The sequence below is a fragment of the Cuculus canorus genome, chromosome 1 (genome assembly GCF_017976375.1).
Source record: "Cuculus canorus isolate bCucCan1 chromosome 1, bCucCan1.pri, whole genome shotgun sequence".
NCBI lineage: Eukaryota > Metazoa > Chordata > Aves > Cuculiformes > Cuculidae > Cuculus > Cuculus canorus.
In genome coordinates this window covers 51630287-51650843 of record NC_071401.1, presented here as the reverse complement: position 1 = coordinate 51650843, position 20557 = coordinate 51630287, and the positions used below count along the sequence as shown (strand labels likewise).

Here is a 20557-nt window from a genome sequence, read left to right as displayed (position 1 = left end):
CCAGTGAGTAAACCCACCAGGAAGGGAAGTCTGTGATGCTTCTTCCTCGCTCTACATAATGTTCAAAGTTTCTTCATAGTTTCAGTAGCTTTTCAAATCTTAGTATGTAGGTTTGCAGAATAACCTGCTTGTGAAGCCTCCCTGCCACTTCATTAAGCTCATTAACCATTTCAGTGGCTTCCCAAATTTCTCACCCAATAATCTGGGATATCATTAGTGATTGATGGCAATTCTCCAAACTCCCAGCACTCTTGACACCCTGGTACTCCTGGCTAGGCACAGTTCTATCACCTCCATCAAGCTTAGCTGTATCTTCCTGATAAAAAAACCCAATAGGAATCCTCAGGTCAAGGCTTCTTGGAATAGAGTTGAAAGAGCAGCATCTCTGTCAGTACCCTTTATTGGGCATGGGAACTGACTGCTTCTTGGGCTCTGAGTACAAGAAAGAGATGAATTAAGGATTTGTGAGGACTGTAATCTACTACCAATGCTCATTACTGAAAAGCTTGTAATCCTTTGCCTTAGTCCACGTTTTGGCCAGGACAATTCTCACACATGTCCTCACAGCAAATCACTTGCTCTGCCAAGCCAGCTTCAGCCAGCCCTTGCTAGAGTACAGCTTGTGGCTGACATCAGTTTACTCCGTTTTGTTGACTTTTGCTGGAAATCTGCCTTCCTGCACTTTTAAAACTCTTCTCTGGCCCCTCAGTCTATCATGGATGTGGTTTTGTGATACGTAGAGAGTATGGAATACATATGGGCTATCAACAGATGCTTTAAATGTGTGGTAGGTCTCATATGGTAGAGCTGACATCTTAAGGACTCTGGACACAGCCTGCTACTATGCTTAGTAACTAGGTTTTGATTTATTTTGCTTTATCTTCTTTTTTCTATATTTTTTTTCCTCCCTTCACCTCATTATTTGCTTCTGAAGTTTGTAATACATCCATGTCAAACCCCTCACTTGTAAGACAGGATCAGAAAGTACTTTACAAGAGTCTGAAATACTTCTCCTCGCTTTTTCTGTTATCCCATATCTTCTATCACAGTGGCAGGAACCATACAGCATTCCTCAGATATAAAACATTGTCTCCCAGCTCTCTCTTCCTTTATAATTCATTCATTAGCAGAGATGTGAGCTTAAATAGGTACTTCAGTAAAGTTTATGGTTTTTGAAGATCTGAATTTCCAATTTCTCAATTGGTCAGAGTTTTAAAATGTCAATAAAAGTTTCTTTGGATAGAGTTCAACACACTCCTTGGGTCTAGACTGCTAGAAGAGGTCAAGGAGGTCCTTTTGATTTCCGCTACTTAATGAACGCTTTCCTTTCTTTCAAAACATATGGAATAGTTTTCTGTACTTTGTACTGTCTTTTTTTTTGATTGAGACAAACTTCAGAAGCTGGGCAATATCCAGCAATAAGAGCATTGCTACTGAGTGCTTTGCGGCTGCGTCTATTTGAGCTCTCCTCAGGTACTTGTTGCTGATATCTACTTCGGTGCTGATATCTACTTCTTCAGCATAGTTTCTGGCTGCTTCTCATGCTTTGGCTTCAAACTTGTCTCAGGTGAGAACAAGCACCTGATGTGGCAGACTCTGATTGCATTGCATTAGTGACATTTTTAACTCTTTGGGACTCTTCCCGATACTTCAACTATTTTTTACATAAGTGGAGTTTTTAATCTGCTTAGGATTTGAAGCAGAACAGCATTGATATACTGGGTTCTTCTCAACCCACTGCAGATCCTGCCTTGTACACTTTGAATACCAGGGCAAAATGCATTCCTAAATCATAGTACCCGTGTTTAATCATCATTGTACATACTTGAATGGAAATACACACGCACACACACAAAGTCTCTTGCTAGACTTGCTCTAACAAATAGCATCAGATTGTTCCTGCCTTCCTCTTCCAAGAGAACTCTAACTGACTCTGACTTTCAGCATTAGTACTCCAAAGATGATTTGGCAACTGTTTTTTAAGTCTTAAGCAAATTACTCACTTTGTTTGCCCAGCTGTTTCTCAAAGACAACTAGACAGTCTTTATGTTACAACCCACTCCCTGCATCTACAGACAGAAAAAACAGCACGGACAAGAAAATAATCTTACATGTTGTGCAATTTACATTCTCTCCTCAAACCCTGTCAGACACCACATTCTTCAGCTAACAATCCTCCCAAAAATTTATGCTGAAATCACCATTAAGACAAGTTAAGATGAAGGCAAATGCATTTATTAATTTACACATGGAAAGCGGAGAGCAATGTTACTGAAGTTCATACAACCCACAGGTAACAAAAAGGCAGAAAAATCCTGCTCGTTTCAAGATTAAATCCAAAGGGTCTGCCAGAATCTGTGACAAGCTGTAAACACCTAATCCACATAGTTGGGGGCGGAGGACATTTGCAGAGAGTACTTTACACTAGAAAGCATGCTTGCTTTCATAATTCGTCTTCACTTTTGGTCCTTCTGAGCTTTGAGTTAGCTTAAAATCATTCTCCAGTTCTACTTGCAATTCTCCCTTAATTCAGTCAGCAAGATGTTTCTGTCTTTTTTCCACAAGCTCATGGGTTTGCTCCCTTTTGCTTTTAAAGCACTTGCATCCCATGGGCACAGTTTTACCTGCTCAGACGGGACCAGATTCAGCCAGCCACTGCCTCATGGCTGAACCCCAAAGGGTTTGTTAGAGAACCTTGAGGCTGAAAGCCCTCCACAAGCAAGTGGGGAAATGTTCAAAGCCTATCAGCATACCTGTTGTGAACACCATATTCCATGTGACCACAGGGAATAATAAGTGACTTTTATTCAATCATATAGTTGGAATTTGTTAATGTAGCATACTATGGACTCTTGTTTGAGATCTATCATAGCTTTGACCAAGTCATCTGAACAGAAAAATAAATGTAGGGGTATGTGAGAGATTCTGGACTCTTTTGGAGCAGGGCTAGACGAGGACGCCTGTAAACTTATACAAAGCAGGGTAATGCCTTGAGTCCTACACCTCTAAGCCTCAGACCTGTGTGCACAACCTGCCATATCAATGTATCTGTGATAACTCTTAACATAGAACAGCTTGAGTTGGAAGGAATATTAAAGATCATCCAGTTCCGTCGTCCCTGCCATGCGCAGAGACAACTTCTACTGGATCAGGTTGCTGAAAGCTTCACCTAACCGTGTATGTGTATGAGTATCTGTGTGCATGCACGTATGTGCATGTGTGTATATGCATGTGTACGTATATGTGTGTATATGCATGTATGTGCATGTGTGTATGTATAGGTGTGCATGTATATGTGTGTATGTGCATATGTGTCCATATAGACTCATAGAAGAGTTTGAGTTGGAAGGGATCTTAAAGATCATCTAGTTCCAACCCTCCTGCCATGGCAAGGACATCCCACTAGATCAGGCTATCCAAGGCCCCATCCAACCTGGCCTTGAACACTTCCATGTTTGTGTGTGTATGTTCATGTATGTGCATGCGTGTGCATGTGTGTATGTGCATGTGTGCGTATGTGCGTGTATGTGGCATGTGTATCTATATGTGCATGTATATGTGTATGTATTTGTGTGCGTGCATGCATGTGCATATGTGTGTATACAGGTGTACATACATGTGTGTGTATGTATATATGTATATGTGTATATACATGTGTGTATGTATATGTGTGTATGTTTATGTGTGCATATGTGTGAGGACAGGCTGAGAGAGTTGGGGTTATTCAGCCTGGAGAAGAGAAGGCTCCAATGAGATCTTACAGCGACTTTCCAGTACCTGAAGGGCCTGCAGGAAAGCTGGGGTGGGACTGTTCACAAAGGCTTGTACTGATAGGACTAGGGTTGACAGCTAAAAACCCGGGAGGGGCAGATTTAGGCTAGACATAAGGAGGAATTTCTTCATCATGAGAGTGGCACAAGTTGCCCAGGAAAGTTGTGAATGCCCCACCCCTGAGGTGTTCAAGGTCAGGTTGGATGGGGCCTTGGGCAGCCTGATCTGGTGGGAGGTGTCCCTGCCCATGGCGGGGGGGGGGTTGGAACTGGATGATCTTTAAGGTCCCTTCCGACACAAACTATTCTATGATACTATGGTTCTATGATGCCCTGTACTCGGCACTGGTGAGACTGCACCTCAAATACTGTGTTCAGTTCTGGGCCCCTCACTCCAAGAAGGATGTTGAGGCTCTGCAGTGCCCAGAGAAGAGCAACGAAACTGGTAGAGGGGCTGGAGAACAAGGAACGGCTGAGGGAACTGGGGTTGTTTAGCCGGGAGGAGGATGAGGGGATACCTTATTGCTCTCTACAACTACCTGAAAGGAGGTTGTAGAGAGGTGGGTGCTGGCCTCTTCTCCCAAGTGACAGGGGACAGGACAAGAGGGAGGTTCAGACTGGATATCAGGAAAAAAAATTTTCACAGAAAGGGTCATTGGGTGCTGGCAGAGGCTGCCCAGGGAGGGGGTTGAGTCCCCATCCCTGGAGGTATTTAAAAGACGAGCAGACGAGGTGCTCAAGGACACGGTTTAGTGGCAGACAGGAATGATTGGACTCGATGATCCAAGTGGTCTTTTCCAACCTGGTGATTCTATGATTCTATGTGTGTATGTATGCATGTATATGTATATGTATATGTATATATCTGCGTCCATACGTGCGTGTGTATATGGATGTATACGCATGTGTGTGTACATATGTGTGTACGTGCATCCCTGTATGTCCACGTGTGCACGCACACACAGGTGCGTGTCCCGCAGCAGCCGCTCAGCCGCCGAGCCCCGCTCGAGTCGCTCCCCGTGCCCGGCAGCAGCAGCGGGAGCCGCCTCACAATCTCCCGCGCTTTCCCTCCCCCTCGCCCTGCCCCGGCTCCGCGTCCCGGCGCGGCCCCTCCCTCCCCACCCAACCCGACCGCGCCTTTGACCAATCGCACCGAGACCGCTGCGGCCTCCCGCCAATCAGAGCCGCCTCTCGGGGCGTTTCCCCGCCCCGGGCCAGCGGGCGCACCAATGACACGAGAGGAGACAGACACCCCCTCCCCCCCCGCTCGAGGACGCTTGATCAGTCTCTCCTCGTTCTCCCCCCCTTTGCCGCGAGACAGCGTGGCGTCACCAAGCCGGGCGGCCAATGGGGAGCGAGGCCGCGAGCGCCACAGCCAATGGGAGCTCTCGAGAGCGCGGCTCGCGCGGGCGGCCCCGCCCCTTCCCCCCGCGCGGCTGGCGGCGAGGCCGGCGCTGCCCCGTTCCCGCCTCCTCCCCTCCCTCTCTCCCTGTCTTTTCCCTTTCGCAGCAATGGCGGCGGCGGCGGCGGTGGAGCAGGAGCAATTCTATCTTCTGCTGGGCAACCTGCTCAGCCCGGATAACGCGGTTCGCAAGCAGGCCGAGGTAACGGGCCCTGCGCCGCGGCCCTGTCAGCGCTCACGGACCGGGCCGGGAGGGCGGGGGGGAGGCGCCGACCGAGCCCCACGTGTGCGCGGCGGCACCGGCTGTGCTGGGGCGGCACCGGGCCCGGCCCCGCCGCGATCCCCCCCTCAGTGTCGAGGGGCAGCCGGGCGGTTGTGGCGGTTTGCGCCGGTGACGGGGAGAACGCGGCGGGCGTTGGCGAGGGCGGCGGGCGGTTGGCGTGGGTCGCGCACTGCCTCCCCCCCCCCTCTTCGCGGCTGCCCCGCGTGTCCGGCACCGCTCGGCCCTCGGCCCCTCCCTCTGGCTGTGCAGCTCCCGGGGAGGCTGTTGCTTTTCCTCCCGCTCGGGGGCTTCTGCTTCCAACACCACTCCCCAACCCGTGGGGGCTTCTGCTTCCCACCTTTTCCCTTCTGGTGGGGCTTCTGCTTCCACCACCACCCTCTCCGGGAGGACTTCTGCTTCCCGCTTCCTCTTCGCAGGGGGCTTCTGCTCCCACCACCCCCGACCCGGGGCGGGGGGCTTCTGCTTTTACCACACCTAAACCATGGGGGCTTTTGCTTTCACCACCCCGAACCCGTCGGGGCTTCTGCTTCCACCACCCACCCCAAATGGGGGGGGGGGGCTTCTGCTTCCACCAGCACCCACCTCCCCCGGGGTGGTGATTGGGGGGAAGGCTTCTACGTCCACCAGCACCCGGGGTGGCTTCTGTTTCCACACCCCCAGAACCCCGGTGGCTTTTTCTCTCCGCCACCCTGAGGGCTGCTGCTTCTCCACGGCGCCCGAGGCGAGACGAGCCTTGGGCTGGCTCCGCCCGAGGCGGCCGGCGTGACTGAGCGCGGCTTCGGTGGGAGGGGAGGGCAGGGCCGGCGGGAGGTGGTGGGGCCGATCCCTGCCTCCCAGGCTCGGGGGCCAAACGAAGTCAGGGCGAGTGGGTGACTCGGAGAGGCGTGATCAAGGCACCCGGGGGTGGCTGCGCTTGCGGCCGCGTTTCACAGTTTCAGTCCCTCTGCCATGGGCAGGGACGCCTTGCACTACATCAGGTAGCTCAAAGCCCCATCCAGCCTGGCGTTGAACGCCTCCAGGGATGGGGCAGCCACGACTTCTCTGGGCAACCTGTGCCAGTGCCTCCACTCCCCAGAGCGACCCTCGCCGCCGAGGGTCGGTGTCCCGGCGCTGCCGCCCGCGCTGGGGCAGGAGTGGGGCTGAGGACGCCACCCCCCTTCCTCCCGCTGCGGACCTCCTCTCTCTCTACACAGTTTGGTTTTTAACTTCGGAATGGGCCGTATATTCAAGTGTTTTGTCAGCTAAGAAATATTTCACTACAAGAAGCGTTTTCAATGTGCTGAGTTTCTCTGTTATCAGCAGAAACTTTTCAGATGTGTGATTTCAGCAAAAGTTCTTTGTGATGGTTAAGCCACGTTAATTCTTTCTCTCTGTCATGCCTAAGACTCCATTGTCAAGCCTAGTGGGGAATCTCTCCCATTGAATTAAATACTAGCGTCTAGGTTTAGTGTGAATTCCCACTGCATGGCTGCATCGGGTCTTTTATCACTCTCATCACTTAAGCGGTCAGCAGAGTTCAGCACATTGTTTGGTGCAGAATAAAAAAGTATTATTGTTCCTGATACCATAGTGAAAATTCCTAAAATATAATTTGGGAGTGAGAAGGAGGGAGGACATGCATTTTTAGAAAGCTAGCAAAGTTCAGTATTGATTACCTCAAATGCTTCCTGAAGAAGCTGAGACAATTAGTCCCACATTGGAATGGAAGGCCTTTCCCTGGGTGATGAATTTTTCTCTTCTCAGCTGCCTGAATGTAACATAGGAACATTTGTCAGAACTTTTTGACCTTTAATAAAACTGTAACAAAGAAGATTTTATTGGACAGCTGTGTCATAATGCCTATGAAACAAAACGTTCTTGGAAAAGAAGTCTAAAACTTAAGATTCTTACAACTGGCATATTCAGTCAGAAACTTGCTTGGAGACAAGCTGGAGGTTTTTAATCTTCATAGATACATATGTACTATGGTCGGTCGGAATAAGAAGCCGTAGTTGTCATGATAGATTACCAAGCTTTTCACGTCCATAGTTTCATGTACAAATAAAAGCAAGTAGTCCAATTTTTACTTATTTAACTGCACTGAGTCTGGCATTGGTTTCTGCATATTTCAAAGGGGTAGTGCAGGTATTCTTATGGTTTGGGATCATTGAGAGTGGAAGGATCCTTGGGAGGTCTGTAGTGCAGTCTTTTGTTGAAAGCAGTGTCAGCTGTCGGGTCAGACCAGGTCACTTGGGGCTTGGTCCTATTGAGACTTGAAAACCTCCAAGAATGGAGACTGCACAGGCTCTCAGAGCAACCCGCTCCTGCCTTGACTGTCCTCATTAGCGCAAAGAGGTCTGAACCTCTATACATCCTGAACCTCCTTTTTTCAATTTATGCCTATTCTCATTCATCCACCATGTACAGCTGTGAAGAACCTAGCTCAGTCATCTTCATGGCAGTTTAATGATCTTGCACCTAGAAATACAAATCTGTTTCTCTACAGCGTAGGTAGACGGACCGTGTTTTTTTTTTTCCAAGTTGTCTCTCTTTCTTGAAGTAAGAGTTCTTTGAGTGAAAGTATTGCATAGCCTTCAGAAGATATTCTTACTAAAATCATACAGGACTCATATTTGATCTTAAACATCTGCATAGTCCAGTCAGTTTTTTAAAGTGTACTTACTGTTGAGGGTGGTATTAAATACTGTAGGGATTCAAATAACTGCAAGTAAATTGAATTGTACGTTTTCATTTGTGTCTAGTGAAAATGGGTGAATGTGAGGAGTGGCTAGAAAGGGAACCGAAGGAGATAGATATGGGTTATTTCTAATAGATGTGAAAACGGCTTGATGGAGATGTAGAGTTTGGGTGGGGTGTAGTGAGAGCTGTAAAAAACCAGAAGAGCTGGGAGGGAAGTCAAATCACCTGAAACATGTTTCTGTATAAGTATTTATGTGTATGGATCTATGTATGTGCTAGCACACTTGTAACTCTTTCTGACCAGTTTGCTGAAAACTGGTTCATTCATTTTATTTTTCCATTAAAACTTACTGCAGTGTCATCTGGTGATTGTAAAGGCCTATCTTATTTGTGTGTCCATCTTCTAATAGAGAAACTTTTGTTTACTTTGTCTTGGTGATTTTATGCTCTTTTTAGGAATATATTTATAAGATTTGAAAAACACGAGTACTAAGTGTAGGTAATAGACATTTGCTTGCATATATTCTGAAAGTTGGTCATGCTGTGTGAGAAACTTTACCTCTGGATAAGGTAGTTGTGGAACTAATTGTGAACTAAAAGAATGCAGTGAAGATGTAGCAGGATCAGGGTACATAGTTATCCAGGAAAGTAGTCCTCCACTAGCACAGCAACAAAGTTCTGGTTTTGGCCATATGTTCCTCTTGCCTGCTTTGCCCTGGTGCTCTTTGGCATCCTCTGAATCCCATTTACCAGGTTGACAGAGTTACTCCGCTGAACAACTGAATAGGTTGCTGCCGTTTCTGGTAAGTTTAGACAACTCAAAAGAGAATTTCATTATTATCAGAACTGTCATGAGGGAAGCCAGCTTTTACAGTGCTTCAGCTGTCCATGAAGGCATAGCTTCAGGTCTGTGCTGCGCCTGTATTTAGGGAAACTTCTTGATTCTGAATGTCTTTGTATTTGTAGATAATAGTGCAACAGAAATGGATACATTAATGGAAATAGTTAATCTGAGAAGACTTTCTGTTCTGACCCTAAACCTCATTTAATTTTGCAGTCTCCATGAAATGATTAGATTAAATGCAGGGATTCACTGGGGATTGATTCTCATTGACTGTGAGTGTATATTAGCGGCTAGAGAGAGTATGAAGTAAAAACTGACTCTATGAACAGGGCCTACCAGGAAAACGGTCTAGAAAGTGGAGGAAGATGATATCTAGTATTAAGTGTGTGATGGGGCAACTACTTCATTGGAAACAGCAGGTGTATGGTCAATGTGTATAAATGTGCTAGAATATTAGAAAGAGCTGCTGCAATGGTAGGAATGGTAAGTAGGCAGGCAGGGAATTGATTGAAATGAACTTGGGCTTTGTGTAGTAGGCTTGAGTTCAGGATGGGATAGTGAATATTTGGAAAGAGTGGAGTAATTTATCTTCAAAATTTTGTCCACAAAAAGTAACTCTTTCAGAGGTAGTAAGTACAGAACTATTTTCAACTGTTTAAAGAGATTGCTCTCCAGCTTGTAATTCGCTGTTTCTTATCAACATAGGTTTAATATGTTAGAAACAAGCATTTATTGTTTTTAAATGCCCATGTATTCCATGTTTTGGATAGTAAAAGTTAGTTGTCTCTGTGCTCACTCTAGCTTCTAAGTAAGAATCTAATTTAAAAAGCCGTAGAGAATGAACTCCCCAGAAGTGTGTAAGACAGTGGAACTGAACTTCTTATTAAACTTTCCATTTTATTAATAAAATTATTTATTTTATTTTATTAAGAGGGTTTCCCTGAGGGGGGCGGACTAAATAGTCTCTGTCTGAAATTCAGGCAGGACTTTAACATGAAAGGTTCTTATTCAGAATGTGTAGTTGAGATATGTGACTGCCACACAACATTATAAATGTCATAAAAAAGTTTCCAAACAAACAAACAAAAAAATGTAGTTTTGGAGTATACATTTGTCAATGGTTATTAACCTGTTGGTCATAGTTCAGTCTCAGGCTTCCAAAGCTTTTAATCCTTTGATCTGATAGAAGCTCTGATGGACTCACAGGAGGATATGTGCTCTGTATATGTTGTTTTTGTAGGAGGACATGTCTTTCATTTATGTTGAATTACTTAACTCGTCTCCTAAGTGGCCAGTAATGCATATGTAGATCACTCCAATATGGAACGACTTATTAGGTAACTAAGCCTTTACTCATGATTTTAAAATAGGTCAGAAATTTTTGTTTTGGTAGTTGTTTGGGGTTTTTTTCCTGTATTTTGTATTAACTGGATGGATGCTGAAGTTATTTTAAAAAGAAAGTCAATTCATATTAATACTTAACACATGCTTTCTATTAATTGCTTACAATAAGCTGCATTTTTTTTTTTTTTTTTTTTTTTTATACAGGAGACCTATGAAAATATTCCAGGTCAGTCTAAGATCACATTCCTCCTACAAGCAATCAGGAATACAGCTGCTGCTGAGGAGGTATGTCTCAATAATCTTTGAATTCTGCAGATTTTCAAGGGAAGAAATCAATGTCCACCTGTTTGGTATAAATGAACAAGTTGGGCTTTAACTGAGTCATCTTAATTTACTGCAGATTTATAGAGGGTCTACTTGCTTCTTTTGTTGCATGTCAGGTTCACAAGCTGAGACTTCTCCATGTAGGATGTTTAGTTTCAGAGGTGCCCTTCCATAAGTAACAGCTTAGATTACATTTTTTTCTCTGTGTGTGTGTGTTGCTTAATGAATTAGTTCTTTCCTTAAAATGTGTGTCTAATATATGACTGTTACTGTGATGTTCCTTCAAATTACAGGTGAGAAATGCTTTCATTTTTGGGGTCCAGTGCGTAAATGTATTAAACTTATCTGTAACTTCTTGTGCTCCTCAAGTCAGAATTGGAGGAAATGTAAGGTAGCAGTTGTTTTGCATATTTTATTCAGATGGCTTTTGATTTTTCTCCTGTTTGGGGATGGTATGTTCTTTAAATCATCGAGCAGTTTGATAGAGTGAAAGCAGAGCTGTCTAAGCACTATGTAAGTTTTTCGGGGAGCATAGAGAAAGTGTGCATTTTGTTTATTCCTTAATTTTGTAAAGGCTCACACACTTTAGCATTCAGGTACAGTTCTTACTGGTAAAACTATTATTCACTTAGATATGAAAAGTGAAGAAATATTAAGCTTTTAAGATACTACAAACTTCAGAGTCACTTAAAAATGTTTGAATCCTTTTTTCAAATCTGGAGTTTTACTGAACAATGGAAGCATGTAGAATTTCTGAACAATATTATAAGGAGGTTATAAGAGTGCTGTCTCTGGATAATGATCTCTTCTGGTAGATTCTATTCAGTTTAGAAGTAGATGCTATTTGTGCTTTTTTGGTGCTCAGTAAGTATCAGCTTACTAATACTGATGCTTATCTACCTACAAAGCAGTGTTCTTCTGATAGAATTCTTCAGTATTACACTGGCAACTGATTGCATAAAAACTGTGTACTTTTCCATCCTGTACCTCTGAGATGTTTCAAATGATAGAAAGCTGTGAAGCAGTATCTCCTATATTTAAATATGCTGAGCCCCTTTTCCATCAGAATCATGTAATAGTTTGAGTTGGGAGGGACCTTCTTGCCATAAGCAGGAATGCCTTTCACCAGACGAGGCTGCTCAAAATACCATCCAACCTGGCCTTGAACACCTCCAGGAATGGGGCATCCATACCTTCTCTGGGCAACCTTTTTCAGTGCCTCACCACCTTCATGGGAAAGACTTTCTTCCTTATGTCTACTCTAAAAATCTCCCCTGTTTCAGTTTAAAACCATTACCCTTTGTCCTGTCACTGCACTTCCTGGTAAAGAGCTACTCCCCAGCTTTCCTGTAAGCCCCTTTTAAGTACTGGAAGGCCGCTATAAGGTCTCCTCAGTCTTCTCTTCTCTGGGCTGAACAAGCCCCACTCACAGTCTATCTTCATAGGAGAAATATTCCATCTGATCGTCTTTGTGGACCTCCTCTGCACTCGCTCCAACAGGTCTATGTCCTTCTTCTGTCTTATCATAGATAATGATCAGAATAATCAGATGATGTGCCCTGGAAGTCAGAGCTGCATTGCACATGCCTTTGTTTTGAATATATTTGATAAGTCTGAGTCGACAGCTACAAAGTCATGCTTGTGCAAATAAATACTTGCTCTATCTGTTTACTGATTTTATTCCTTTTACATCAGCTAATGAACTAGCCCTGTCTAAAACTTGTTTCAAATCTTAACAATGAGTTGGCTTCCAACTTACTCAAGTGCAAAGAAGCTTTTCACCTGTCGAAATCACTCTTACCAAAGGCATCAGAGGTTAGCATTTGTACAATAACTTGACTGTTAAGTCCACTGATGGATAAATCAAAGAGAGGTTTAAACGTTGGCTCATGATTTCAGTGGACATTAGGTGCTGGACTCAAGAAATCCTGGTTACTAAAACCTGTGAACAACCTCTCTTCCCTGTAAATCCAAATACTAGTAGCGTAATTAGCCTAAGTGAAGTCATCCCTATGCTTGATCTAAACATTGAATATAAAGAAGCATTCTGTGCATATCCAGTATGGTGCTGGTATCAACAGCTAGGCATTTTGTGTCTGCCTGTGTTTTACATCGATCGAAATGTTGGGCAGAATAGTTCATGTGTCACCAGTGGGCAGGGCTTTGGGCTTTGCATGTGTCCTCTGAGCACACTGGATATACCAGCACCACTGAACACAGGCTGCTGGAAGAAGCCCAAGAATTTTAGAGATCCCTTGCCCAGGCTATGGGAAAGCTGGATTAAGATCTCTCTTCACTCTGAAGCTTCTCTATTGCATTACCCCCCTCCCAGGAAAACTAGGCTAAAGAAAATACTTCATCCTCTCTACAGGAGCCGGGCTGCTGTGTTCTAGAGAATACAAGAATCATAGCACTATTTGTACAGCAGATGGGGGAATCCTGACTCTGTAACCTAGTAATTTTGGCATTTAAATGGAGAAACAGGGATTTAGATCTTGCTCCCAAGAGCCCGTGTGTTTGACATGGAAAAAAAAAAAACATTAAGACAGATCAGAAATAACTCTCCTGAAAACTGAATGAATGACAGGTTTTCTCCTAACCAAATCCCTAAATTGTGGAGATAATCACCTTTTTCCTCTATTCTCACTTCATACTTCCCTGACAGAAGAACACTTGTCACAGAATCACAGAATAGGTAGGGTTGGAAGGGACCTTAAAGATCATATACTTCCAACCCCACTGCCTGGGCAGGGACACTTCCCACAAAATCAGGCTGCCTAAGGCCCCATCCAACCTGGCCTTGAATGCCTCCAGGGATGGGGCATCCACAACCTCCCTGGGCAACCTGTTCCAGTGTCTCACCACTCTCATAGTGAAGAAATTCTTCCTAATGTCTAGTCTAAATCTGCCTCTCTTCAGCTTATACTCATTCCCCCGGTCCTATCCCCACAAGCGTTTATGAATAGCCGCTCTCCATCTTTCCTGTGGGCCACCTTCAGGTACTGGAAGGTCACTATAAGATCTCCTCTGAGCCTTCTCTTCTCCAGGCTGAACAGGCCAAACTCTCTCAGCCTGTTCTCATAGGGAAGGTGCTCTAGACCTCCCATCATCTTTGTAGCCCTCCTCTGGACCCGTTCCAACAATTCCATATCCTTCTTACCTTGAGTATTCCAGAACTGGACACAGTATTCCAGATGAGCTCTCACAAGGGAGGAATAGAGGGGCAGAATCACTTCCCTTGACCTGATGGCCACACTTCTTTTGGTGCAGCCCAGAATACGGTTGGCCTTCTGGGCTGTGAGCGCACATTGCCGGCTCATGTCGAGCTTCTCATCGACCAGCACTCCCCAGTCCTCTGCAGGGCAGCTCTCAAGGACATCATCCCCCACCATGTACTGAAAATGGGGATTGCCCTGTCCCAGGTGCAGGACCTTACATTTGGGCTTGTTGAACATCATGAGATTCTCAGAGGCCCGTTTCTCCAGCCTGTCCAGGTCCCTCTGGATTACATCCTGTCCTTCCGGTGTGGCAACTACACCACTCAAGAAGTGGAGGGAAACAGCTAGCTTAGCAGTTAGAAGACTTCCATGCCAGGTGATATGCGATTTTGTATATCTCAGCTGAGGAGAGGCTTGAACCCAGGTCCCTAACTTCCTGAAAGTGTCTTCTCACTGTTATGAAGCTAGTACTCTGCTTCTTCCTAGGCAAACACATTTTAAAGGATTGAACAGAAAGGTGGTATATATTCAAAGTTTATTTGACCATTTTTATTCTCAGGATGTGACTGAAGTGTTACAGGCTACTCCTTTGCAATTTTGATTTACCACCTAAATCTTTGAGAAGAACCGAAGTTCTGCATTTTCTCCTGCATTTGTTTTCTTCCTGGTTAACTCTAGATCGGCAGGTTTCAGTTGTGTTTACAGGTGGCTAATTTAGAGCCCTGTGAAATATAATAATTCTGTGTAAAACTGTTTCTATGGTACTTACAGCCCTCTTACAGCGCTCTGACCTTTCCCTTTCCTCTTTCCATATTGTCACATAAAGGAGTTGCATTTTTTAGTATAAAAACTACTGCTGGGGACAGTTTCCTGTTCAGCATTTAGATGGGAAGGACTCCTGATGCACCATAGTTCTGCTTTTGAGTTAGCACTGCGTGCTTTGAATTCTCCATAGGACGGATCCCCAAACGACGTTGTGCAAGTCCATCTTTGGACTGTGTCCTAAATATTGATTGCTTCCATCCATGCATATTTTCCTCTTTGGGGACTTAAAAGAAAAAGTAAAACAAAGTAAAAATTACTGTGCCTGTGCTGCATGAGATGATCAGTATTTATTCTTTTTTAACAAAACGTGTAGGATTACCTGGACATTTCGAATGCCAGTGGACAACATGGTATCCCAGATTTCTCTTCATAATGCTGTTGCTGCCCTGCTCAGCAAGCTGCTTTTTTTTTCTTGTGCCATGGTTCCGTTATCTGCAAAATTCCAGAACGTTTTTAAGGCACTGTAAATTCTATCAATAAGAAGTGGTATATTGAAACTTGAGTATTATGGCTATTTTTTAAATACCTTTGATGTTCCAGTCGTATGTGAGCACTTCTGTAATTTAGATATAGAGAAGAATTCAGTGCTAGGAGAGAATTCTGCTTTTTTATGCTTCTACTTTGGGGATGTATGCTTACACTGTTCCCGTTCTCATTAAAAGCTATAGCTGCTAAGTTGCAGGAATAGGAATGCTTGTTAGGGTGCATATCTTGTAGTTCCTCAATATAGAAGAGCCTTTGGTGTGTGTGGAAAATACACACTTTATTCCATAAAGCAGGATAAACACCTCGAGAGGTGCCATTAATCCAGTCATGTTCTTCATAGTTAAATTCGCAATGGTAATTTTCATCTATAGGTGGACATTTGCTGAGGAAAATCTACCATTTATTATTACAAGTCAGTTGCTTCTTTGTCATTCTTTGCTTTGTTTGTTAGTCTTCTAGTATTTTAAATTAAGTTCTTCAGAGGTGGAAATTCTTTGAGACTACATACTTTATGAAAACAAACTCTGTATCTGGTCACCATGTCAAAAAAACTTTAATGGTACCACAATATAACAGTATCGTTTCTTCTCCCATCCCTAAACGCACCAACATTGTGAAAGACTAAATTTCTCTTCTTATTGTGGTGAACTTGGATAGGAGAAGCCTTGACTGAGAAGCAAGTTTGCTGGTACTAAACAAGAAACAAACTCTGATGCAATGTCTTCCCATACTCATTGTGTTTCTCTGCATACTCTGATGTCTGATAATGACTGAACTCATTAGATTCATTCCTTTCCTGAAGTAATAGTAAGTGACCAGATACAGTAGAGTCATAGGTCTGGAAAAGGTTGAAAGCTTTGGGTTGTGGGTTTTTTTTTTTTTTTCTCCAGGGTAGAGTTTTATTTGCCAAAATTTAACACTAGGTTGACACTTCTGTGTGAAGTTTATTTGTTTGAGAAGGAGGTTTTGCAGATTGTCTGACAGAGTTGGCCCATGACAGTCACTTGTTCCTCCAAAAAAACCCATCTGAGTTATAATTATCTCTGTGGGCCATTTTAAGTTGGAAAGAAGACATACTTTAAACTTTTTGGTGATGCGGCTAAGTCCTTAACTTGTGACAAGGTAGTCCAGGGTTCATCTCTAGAAAAAAAACCTAATGCCTCTGGATTTCATGATCATTTATTTGAAGAGCTGTAATTGTTTAGAAACATGGTCATAAGCTGACGTTTCTTTACTATGTTTTTACATACTATTGTAATTGTAATCTGTTATTTGAGAAGTATTCCATTCACCAAACAAGTCTACATGCAGTGAAAACTGATCATTTGCAGGCATGGTGTCAGCCTTTCCTCATAAGAGCATTCTTATGATATCGAAACACTTTTAACATACATACTTTCGTATTCAATAGGCTAGACAAATGGCAGCTGTTCTTCTACGGCGTCTTTTGTCTTCTGCTTTTGAAGAAGTTTATCCAGCTCTTTCACCCGATGATCAGACCTCTATCAAAAGTGGATTACTGATGATTATTCAGTTGGAAACACAGTCCACTATGAGGAAAAAAGTCTGTGACATCGTTGCTGAATTGACCAGGAACTTAATAGGTACTTTATAGAAGCTGATATTGTGGTAAAATATTTATCTCTTGATAGTTTGTCTTGATAATAGTTGTATTTTTATCTTTTCTCTGGTCTTGTATAGACTTCTTCACATGATGTACCTACTGATCCCATAGTTTAAAATAAAACCTCTTGATTTGTTTACATTATCTTTGATCAGATAAAAATAAGATTCCTTAACTTTGCTTTTTAAATTGCTTGAGTTTATGTGAGATTGTATTACGGTTTAGAAATACAATTTTGTTTAAATTATCATGGATATTAAGCTGAACATTGGATACTTTCTTTGAGTGCTGTTACATAACAATAAATAGAGATCATCTTCGGAGTGCCTTTAGATTTAATATTTCAACCATATTTTACACTGTGACTTGGACGCTTCTTTAGATCCATTTTTTTTTTTAATTAATTTTAATAATGATGACTGACTGCTCTGCACAGTTGAGATCCAGCCACTCTTAAGTTTGCTTATCCTAAAGCTTGATGCTTTATCTAGATGAAGATGGCAACAACCAGTGGCCGGAAGTTCTGAAATTCTTATTTGACTCTGTCAGCTCTCAGAACGTGGGACTGCGTGAGGCCGCTCTGCATATTTTCTGGTAAGATTTCAGACTTTGGTACGCTTTTCAAGGTTAGACAAATCATATCTATAAAAATGTTAGAAACACTGTCACAACTTAATTAACAAGCAGTCATATGTGTTTAATCTGTTTTAGTGTGCTGTACTTGACTCTTGCATGTATTGTTGCAATCTATAGCTTGAACAATGGGTAGGTGTAAGATAACAGAAATTCAGACAGTTGAACCTTAACTATTAAATATTAACTCTCCTTATCCTTAGGAATTTTCCCGGGATCTTCGGGAATCAGCAGCAACACTATTTGGAGGTCATTAAAAGAATGCTGGCTCAGTGTATGCAAGATCAGGAGCATCCATCAGTAAGACTTTTATGGTTGTTGGGTTTTTTGTTTTGCTTCTATGCTCAGGACATATTGAAACTTAGCATAGTATTTTCAAATGTAAAGAAAGCTTATACCATAGATTGCAACTGGGGAATTGCTTTAGCTGGAACTGATGTGCATCTGGAGACTTGACTATTCCTACTGCAAAACAAAAGGGTCAAATCATTGCATGGCCCTACAGCTGACTGGTTGGCTCACATCTGTGCTTCTTAGGCTCAGAATCTTGCCTAACAGTTATACTTGAAGAAACCTAGTTGTAGTGGCCCAAAGCAGAGCCACAGGTTTTAGCCAGCAGCATGAGGAGTCAAAACCTCCTCCTTAGGCTCCCTTTCTGGCTCCTATGTTTTAACAGTATAGATACATGGTATCTGTACACAGCATGTCTCAAAACTCTGGATATATGACAGCTGCTTGAACTGTTGTTGCACGCTTTGCTGTTACGAGCATGTTAGCTAGCCTTCTTTCTCTGCAAGACTTCAGATTTATTGATTTGTGCAGAGAATTGTACTTTGAAAATGATGCTTTTGTTGTGGAAAATGCTGGGCAAGGATAGGGAACCCTGCTGTGGTATCTGGGTTCAGTTTGCTGTTCCCCCATGGATTACTTTTTCTGACCTTTGAAAGTCAACTGAGTAACATTTTCTAAAGTACCACAAGTCATGCCTTTAAAGAAACATTTTTTAAACACTTAGACTGTACTTTTTGAAAAATGGGACTTTGTCACTTGCATCTGCATTTGAAATTGGAATGGAATTTGAAAATAGTTTTGTTCTTTTTGTTTGTTAAAAAAAAGGAGCCCAAAACAAAAAACAAACAAACCAAGACTGAAGAATTCTTTGCCATTTCATAATGTAGTAAACTTTTTTGTTGTAGTGCTAAAAACCTTCACTATACTTTACATTAGTTTGAAGTAACATGTAAAAGCCCATGTTAAAAACTAATTGTTATAGCTACTAGGAAAATGTAAAAGGGAAATGATTCTATAATATGTAGTCTCATAATAGACCTAATGTTAGAAGAAAACAAAGGCATGTTTCATTACCAGTTCTTCATGTTTCTTTCTCCAATCCTGTCTGTCTTCTAGATCAGGTCTCTGTCTGCTAGAGCCGCAGCAGCATTTGTGCTTGCTAATGAGCACAATCTTCCCCTTCTTAAACATTTTGCAGATTTGCTACCTGGCATCTTGCAGGTAAGAAACCACACAAGTAACACTTAGTGCCATTACTGTCTGTATTGACTGTATCCAAATATAAATTATTGGTCTGCAGATTTCTGTAGCATATGAATTTATGCTGAGACCTGGATCTTAGTTAGCCTGACGTCAGTTACCAGCAAGATACAGTGGAAACTGATGAGGATTTTTTTAAAGCTAATTGATAGTGTTTTAAGGAAAATTGTTCAATGCTGATTAATTTATTCAGTGGTACTCAGATAAATACTTCGTAGGGTACTTAACTCAAAATCATACAGCTTTTAAATTAACCAAGATATTGATATAAGCTTTAAATATGCGCTCCCCTGAGATTTCAAGCAATTGATGGTTGGGAGATTCATTGAGCCGCTATATCCTGTATCTCTTCAGATTAGAGGAAAGCATAGAATTACTCTGAACAGAGATTCTCAGAGTAACAGCAATAGTCCAGGCAAATGATCTTTACTGACAGATTAGGAATTTGCAAACAAAATGTCTTTTTAAGCTTCACATAATTTCTGAGGTTGGATTAGATCTCTTTTGGGATGGATGAATTTAGGCAAAAGTTGGCATTCTAATATAAAGCTGTTTACTTTTGGGAGAAAATCTATTTTAAACCAAACCAGAGAAAGAAATATTTTGTGCTCTGAAGCATGACAATTTCACAGTACCCTTTCTATGCTAAGAAAAAAGTGGAAGTAAGCTCCTGTGATAACAGTGCTAGTGGACTTTTTGTGATTTTAAATTAGGCTAAATTTAGGTTAAATACTGACTTCTTGCTACAGTCAGTACAGCAAGTTCCTGTTGATAGTGTAATCCACTACCTTTGCTTGTGTGTGCTTTGTGGGAAGCTTAAGAAAGATCTTGTGAAGTTTACTGTTTTATGCAACGGATGGTGTTCTGCTTGATCTTAAATGGAAAAAGGAATTTGTTAAAATCAACTGAACTTGAAAAGAGCTCTAGTGTGTACAAGATAAGCATTTTTGTGTTGAGGTTGCTGTTTGGTAGTTGATCCCAGTCTGTGACTTTAGCAATAACAATTGTATTGTTCAAAGAATTGTAACTTACTGAGAGGATCTTGGCTACCGAGTACTGTATGAGGGGAAGTGAGGCAGGATTTGGGGTGAGCATGCCATTCAACTTGGGTTTTGGCAGTTAAATATTATGCTGTTTTTAGACGTCAGGCTAATAGCCCACTTTTTGTGATAAGTTTCATTGCTCCTATTCTAGGCTGTAAAAGCACACACACTTGACTTGCATTTTCAAACTTTAGTTTGCAAATATATTGCACAGAACTATGCGAGGAAATCTCTTTATGAAGTACTTAATTGGGAGAAGGTCTGTATTTCTGGCTGTAACACAAGATGGATATGAAAATCTGAGTGTATAAATAGGAGATGGGATGTGTTAGAATAGTGGTGAGTGACCTTTGGAGACAGTTGGATGCTTTTTCTGTTGCTTTTGAAGTTGGCTTTGTTGAAATATTGGCATGGTAAAAAACCCTAAAAATAAAATTCTGATTTAGCAATTCAGTCCTTTAAGTGAAATTTCTATATGGTTATGCTGGAAGTTGATGTTTCAGAACTAGTAGTTGAAATTTGTGTCTAAGA

General features: G+C 42.5%; 1 protein-coding gene across 1 annotated transcript in view; it reads left to right on the top strand.

Moving 5' to 3' along the window:
• Nucleotides 1–5189: 5189 nt before the first annotated feature.
• Nucleotides 5190–20557, top strand: part of IPO5 (importin 5) — a 44595-nt gene continuing 29227 nt past the window's right edge. The window contains exons 1-6 of the mRNA XM_054084559.1: nt 5190–5374; nt 10527–10607; nt 16587–16779; nt 17291–17393; nt 17636–17732; nt 18840–18944. Coding sequence (XP_053940534.1) covers nt 5282–5374; nt 10527–10607; nt 16587–16779; nt 17291–17393; nt 17636–17732; nt 18840–18944 — 672 coding nt within the window. The 5' untranslated portion in view covers nt 5190–5281. The remainder of the gene's footprint in view (nt 5375–10526; nt 10608–16586; nt 16780–17290; nt 17394–17635; nt 17733–18839; nt 18945–20557) is intronic.